Raw genomic sequence first — 6,826 nt, 5'->3', positions numbered from 1 at the left:
GAGAACAAAAATCATCATAAGGGGGGATATCTTACATCCCTAGACATTTGGATGGGTGCTAGTAGCATTGGTCAAAGTGGCCATGAAGTGACTCAGTGTGAAAGCACTAAGAGCACTTTGGGATCAAGGCAGGCAAAAGCTATTTACAGGACTGAAGACCCTATTGTGCACATTCAATGTGTGATCACTATTCTTGGACTCTTGGTCAATTGGACGACACATCCATACACCGGGATGGTGTAGGTTAGTGGTATGAGATGCCAACCCTTGGGATGTGCTCGTGACTCGAAGTGCTGCTAGGTCCCAAGCTCGAGGGTGACCATATTTGGCTCTATGGCTAGGAGGTGAGTCTAATATCCAATCCCTTTGATTGTGAGTATGGCTTGTGTCATGTCTCATATGCAGGTTGGATCCTAGGGAGATGTTTCATTGTTATGTCCTTGGACATCCGGATGGATGCTAGTCGCATTGATCATAGTGGTCATCAAGTAACTTAGTGCGAATGCACTAAGAGTACTTCACGGTTTAGGAGAGTCGAGTCCTATTTATAAGACTCGAGACCCTATTATACACAATCATTGTGTGATCACCACTCTTGGACTCTTAGCCCATTGGCCGACATCTGTGTACATCGGGATGATGTGGACCAATGGTATGGGAAGCCAATCCTTGGGATGTGGTTGTGACCTAGAGTATTACTAGCTCCTAGGCTTAAGGGTGAGCCCGTTTGGCTTTATAGCTAGGAGGTGATTTTGATGTCTAGTCCCTTTCATTGTGGATATGGCTGGGAAGTAATCTATTTTAACTACTCTTGAAAAGATTAGGTAATCTATTTTAATACCAACTTAGATGATTATCAAATTCTATTCATCTAGGATATAAAATTGTCAACCTTAGTTAAAGCTCAAAAACCTGAATTTGAACCTACATACATCTATTGATTGAAAGAGAAAGATGTCACTTTCTCATTTACATGTGTTTGTTGCAGGTAAGCAATCTCTTTTTCTCTACTCACACTACTTTCTTCCCTCTCTCTTTTTTGTTGTATTATCTTTTAGAGAAAACAAAAAGACACACTACTTTATTCTCTTTGAGCATCTTTGGTTACTTCTCATTCATCCTCAGCTTGTTGCCAAGACTGAGCTCTAGTCTATAACACTTATTGTAACACTAGCATTTCTCCTCAGATAAAGTGGTAAATAGTCTGATTTAGCACTAATTACAGCAATTAACAAATTCACAAAACTGAAAATGCACACTTTACCACTTTAATCTTTGACATTGAACATCCTATTGGCTCCAAAATTAGCGTCCCTTTCGATATTTCTTTAACTTATATTGCAAATGGATGGAGTACAATTGAGATCCTCTGATCTCTTCCACTAATCCAAGTGCCTCTTGCTATCAAAACTAACTAGCAATCCTCCAAACCAATTAGCCCCTTGGTTTGCTTAGGAATTGGCCATCACATTGCTCCTTGAAAGATAAATTTAGCCCCAAATCTGATATTGGTTGGCTGGCCTCTTGAATCTCCTTGAAATTCCTCAATTTCAACTGTTGGAATTCAAGCTCTAGGCCCTCAATTCTGAACACGTATCCCGAGACAGCTCTCAAACCCTAATTTTTACTGTAAATTAGAATTTACAATAGAGACTGATTGAAATCTCTTCCTTTGAAGGCTCAAACTACTAGAAAACACTAAGACAACTTGAGAAATGGTTAGGGAATGAGAGAGAATGCTGCAGAGAGAAAAATTTTAGAGTTTCATCGCAAGAAACACTGAAAAATTGTTGCTGCCCTACTCAAATAGCCATGAAACCTATCACCTACAACTTAGCACCACCAAAAAGACTGTTACCCCCTCTTGTATACTGTCAGCTACACCAGAAGGATCTTGGGCTGCTGTCATCTCCTCTTGGAGAACTCAAATCTACTTTCACATGCTATAGGACAGATCCCTGTTTACTGAAATCACATCAACAGCATCTCTTTGCCTAGTACCAATCAGACATAACTTATTACAACTTTTGCCTTTGATACCCATTGCATCCTCGAGATCCTTGGCATGTTAACCATGAAATAATTGCCATGTGTATCACATGTGCTAAACAACCTTGCACATTTGATTAATATCTTAATCAAATGCTATTGGTAAAATTAAAGCATCTCAAAATTTCACGTCGTCGTACTCATTAAATTAATTTCACCAATCAATAATTAAATTGGCTAGACCAATTTGTCTTCCAAGTATCCCTGAGCGATTATTAACTTTTAAACTAGCATTAATTAGTTAATTAATACTTAGTCTCTAATGTCACCACTGACATTAGTGGCCAATAAATTGGTATAGGCTCAAATTTGACGACAGGTACCACCTAGTACCTGTCAAACATAACTTATTAAAACTTTTGCCTTTGACACCCATTGCATCTCCAAGGTCCTTGACCTATTACCATGAAATAACTGCCATGTGCATCACATGTGCTAAACAACCTTGCACATTTGATTAATATCTTAATTGAATATTATCGACAAGATTAGAACATCTCAAAATTTCACATCCCCATCACGCTTTGGATGACTTTTATCATGCTTCAAGATGTGATAAAAGCTTGTCTACCATATAGAAAACTCCAACTTTCCCGCTCCTTAATTCCAACCCCAATGGATATACCCCTTCCAACAATGATTAACAGCCACTTTTCATCTACCAAGCTCGAGTCATAATTGCAATATGCAACATAAAGAAGCATGTCACATGTTTACACGAGAGGGACTTGACAAAAGGAATTTCAAAGGATGAAGAGGACACAGCCAAGTTCTTTTGAAGCAATTGAACACTCTCCAGCTTCAATTATGTGGATAAGTGGGTTCTTTTTGTAATCCTTCAAATGACAGCAGTTGTTCGAAATTCAGTTGCATAAAATTATTTGGCTTGGCAGTACACCCTACAAGGTTAGTCAATGTGTCAACCATTGATGATAATGGTCTGCTAGAATTACAAGGGCCAGAATTCCAATCACACATGTGTAAGTCCAAAGCAGACAAATAGTTTTAATGTACAATTTAGCAAACCATTGAGTTTACAATCTCACTAGCAGGATCTTTCTTTACTCAGACAAAAGAAAGAAGAAGCAAAATCAGCCGCACCAAACATTCAATAAATCACCAAAAATTTACCAAATGATAAGAAATTTCTCTCAAGGCACCTTTTCAAGAAGGAACACTGTGAGACTTTGTCAGCCACTTCACATCCTAATCAGCCAACATAGGGAAGTGCTGAAAATTTGCTTTGTCAGAGGGGCAGCAAAAGAAGCAAATCTACTGACTAACACCGCAATCATCCTGCTTGGATGCGAGCATGAATGTAGATTTTAATGTGCAAATATTTCAAGGAGGATAACATTGCGCAAGCAGCAGTTCATTAACTCAATGCCTCCGACAGTTCAGGCTGGACTGCACCAACTCAATGATCAAGAAGAGTCCGGGCAATAGTAGCTGACAGACCCTTTCACTAGTTTTATCTGAGAATATAGCTGGAATAAGGAGGCATAATCAAACACCACCAATTTGTCATGCCATTCCTGATTCTGTCCACCTTCATGGAGATGATCTTTCCTTTGGAAGGATAGCAGCCGGAAAAAGGAAGGTTCTAGATGTGGTATTTACCACAAAAAGCCTTTGCTGTGCTGTTCATTGCAAGAACAGAGCCTCAATAATGTACAAGCTCGAAAAGCATTAGTGATACCCACTGCTGCCTTCCACTCTGTTGTATACTATTTCCATCGGCCTGTATACGAACGGTGCATTTCCAGGAGCTGTTCAAGGGATACTGCTGTCCACCTGTCCCCTATTTGAGCATAGAGTCTCTGTTGTGCATTATCCATACATATACTGGTTGAACCAAACCCATAAACCTGAAGCCCCTCATAAGAACGTCCAACCTTGGGAAGGAACTGAACATCATTCTGCTCAGCAAATGACTCTACAACTTCCTTCAGGCTCATCTCTGCCGCACCATTATCTCGTGCTGCACCACCATACATTGAAGCCTGTTGTTGGGCATAAGCAGCCGCTGCCGCTGCTGCTGCTGCCTGTTGTTGAGTCTCAAACTGGCGCTTCTCAGTAACTCTCAGATAGCTCACATTCTCCCTGGCTCCAGGTTGCACAACGGGCATACCCTCAACAGCCTGATCCATCATGTCAAGTGCTGTTTGCAGCTGTAACCTTACCCTCTCATTTGCCAGTAATTCTTTTGCAAATAGTGACTTCCAGCCAACGTACCAGTTGGTCACCTCCTCAAAATTTGGATTAGAGCAGAGCCAATGATAAAGAACTTGATGCCATTTAGGAAAAAACCCAGCCTCCAGAATTGCTGCCATGTGTTGAATTGGCACAGCCGAAGCCCATGCCATCACCCACTTAAACTGGTCCAATTGTTGGGCTTGAGGATTTATTATTAGTTCCTGCAACGCCCCCATAAGTTTGGGAACAATAGATCTCACTAACAACTGCTCCCAGCTGCCTGGATCAAAAACTGTTTGCCAAGGAGACAACAATGCATAAGCAGAAACGTCACTAGGATGCCAAGCACGCAAGGCATCCCCCAATTTGAAGCGGATTGGATGGTAAAGGGGCTCCATTCGTTGTCCCAACAGTGGCAACCATGGATGGAGCCAAGCATGGATCGGAACAGTCTCTAGCCTGGGATCCCAGGCATCCACAGCTGCTGTCAGCTTTGGCAGCACTAAATGCTCCAGAATGCTCTGAAGTACTGATGATGGAAGTAACTTTTCCCAGACATCCAGAAACCTTAACATGGGCTCAGGGTCACGTGGCTCCCAATTGTTTGTTGCTGCGAACCGCAAAGATGGAAATACTGCCTCCATTATCAGTTGTGCATAGGGAGAACTCCCTACTGAGCCACCATACACACTCACCGACTCTGGGAAAACTGAGTAATCAATTAGCTCATCTCCTTGTAGAAGAATTTTCCATAACTGCAGCACATCTGTCCCATGGTGTGGCTGTACCAAAGGCTCCCATCCCTGAAATACTCGAAGCATCAAAGGTAAGGCAAGTGACAAAGCAATGGCTGAGAGATTGTGCAACTTGTAATCCTCCTTATAGTCCTGTTGCAAAACCCTGAAAGCTCCTGCAAGAGCCTCCAAGCTCATATCACCAACTGCAAGCTTACGCCGCATGTCCTCAATAGCACCCATGATCATCTCTAAGGATTCAATTTGGCCTCTCTGCCTATCCACCTCAGCTTGAAGTCGCCCTCTTTCTTTCTCAAAAATTACAACGGACTCCTTTGAATGCCTCAATTTTTTGTCAAAATTCTGAATATCTGCCTCCACCAGATCAACAATCAGTCTGATATTATGCTGAAGCTCAGGCATTGGAATCTCTTCATTGATATCATTCTGTTCTGCATTTAGATGTTCAAGATTTGTGATTACTCTGACTTGTGGACCACGCATGTCCAAAATCGTTTGCACAGTCTCCACACCCTGTTCATTTCTCTGGAGCAAAAGGTCTTCTGCAGTTTTGTAGTCTTTCTTCTTGCCCTTGAACTTCTTCAGCCACTGTTTTTCCTTTGGCCTTGCCTCCTTGGTCTTCTTCTCCTCCAGCTCTTCCACAGCTGCAGGACCTGCTGCTACTGCCTCTTTGAAGTCGTTGAACCCCATGCCCATGTTCTTTGGCCGCATCTTGGCCTCAATTGGAACAGCAATACCCTGCTCGTTCTTCCCTAGCCCTCCACCTTTGTAGCCCATCTTCTCCAGCAATTTGAATCCTATACCCTTGGTATGCTTCTCGAACTTAGGGCCAGCCACAGATACTGCTAATCGACCCTTGGAAGAATGCAACTTTGCCTTTTCCATCTCCCTTTCACGTTCTCTCCTTTCAGCAGCCTCCTGTATGCGCTTCCCGAAAGCAGAAGGGAGAAGATCTTCCTCCTCCTCCTCCATTACATCAGCAGAAGAGCCTTTGAACCCTAACCCTCCTCCAGCCGAACTGCTCACGCCCAAACCGGCCCTAAGGCCATCTTCCACTTTGTTGTCCCCGACTTTATCCACCTCTTCAGAAGGCTGAACAGTGCCTGTGGAGACAAAATTGACAGGCTTCGAGAGATCCCCTTTCTTGATGACATCCCCGCTGCGCCGCTTGCGCCGGGAGTGCTCTTCGGCATCCGAGTCGCTCTCATCGAAGACACCGTAGAGGGCCTCATCCCTGGTCTGGTTCCGCTTTTCCTTGCGCTTCTTGTAGTAGAATTCCCCCCCGATCCACTGGCCTCCTGTGTAGTCGTTATCCATGTCGAAGCGCTCCATGTGCTGGTACTCGTCCATGGTGGCTAACGTGCAGGAACTCAGTCTAGGGCTTCCAGACGGCAGGCTGCGACAGCAGGAAAAGCAGGAGCTTGCACCCCTTCAGCCTCGCAAGCAAGGTTATGGCACCACCACTGCACAAACAGACGCACACACAATGGGAAGAAATTAGAACAGATGATGTAATCACGAGAGCCGACTTAGTGAGATGGGAATTTTGGAGGTTAATGTTTTGAAGCCCCAGTAGAAATCACAGACATGCCTAGCTATATATTCAAGCTCCCTTGGTGTGTGTGTGACTGTGTATAGAGATGGGAATTTTGGAGGTTATGTTTTAAGCCCTGTTAGAAATCACAAGCATGCCTAGCTATATACTCAAGCTCCCTTTGTGTGTGTGTGTGTGTGTGTGTGTGTGTGGAGGATGCAAATACATGTTTTATTATGCTTCAAGAGTTACTCGGCGCAAGGTTTGATCTCACGCACTCAAATAATTCAAG

At 43.2% G+C, this 6,826-nt stretch overlaps 1 protein-coding gene across 1 annotated transcript; it reads right to left on the bottom strand.

Moving 5' to 3' along the window:
- Nucleotides 1–3,156: 3,156 nt before the first annotated feature.
- On the bottom strand, nucleotides 3,157–6,579 carry LOC148009477 (septin and tuftelin-interacting protein 1 homolog 1-like). Its single transcript, XM_087672940.1, has one exon. The coding sequence runs from the start codon at nucleotides 6,348–6,350 to the stop codon at nucleotides 3,777–3,779; it is 2,574 nt and encodes an 857-aa protein (XP_087529066.1). The 5' UTR covers nucleotides 6,351–6,579; the 3' UTR covers nucleotides 3,157–3,776.
- Between the last annotated feature and the right edge of the window lie 247 nt (nucleotides 6,580–6,826).

Source organism: Lygodium microphyllum, chromosome 30, assembly GCF_053477565.2.
Source record: "Lygodium microphyllum isolate KBCC chromosome 30, Lygodium_microphyllum_v1.1.10, whole genome shotgun sequence".
In the NCBI taxonomy this organism is placed as follows: domain Eukaryota; kingdom Viridiplantae; phylum Streptophyta; class Polypodiopsida; order Schizaeales; family Lygodiaceae; genus Lygodium; species Lygodium microphyllum.
Note: the sequence above shows the minus strand (reverse complement) of the source record. Positions and strands in the feature narration are given on the sequence as shown.

Excerpts from the sequence above, each read along its gene's own strand:
- LOC148009477 (XM_087672940.1), bottom strand. The coding sequence starts at position 6,350 with ATGGACGAGTACCAGCACATGGAGCGCTTCGACATGGATAACGACTAC.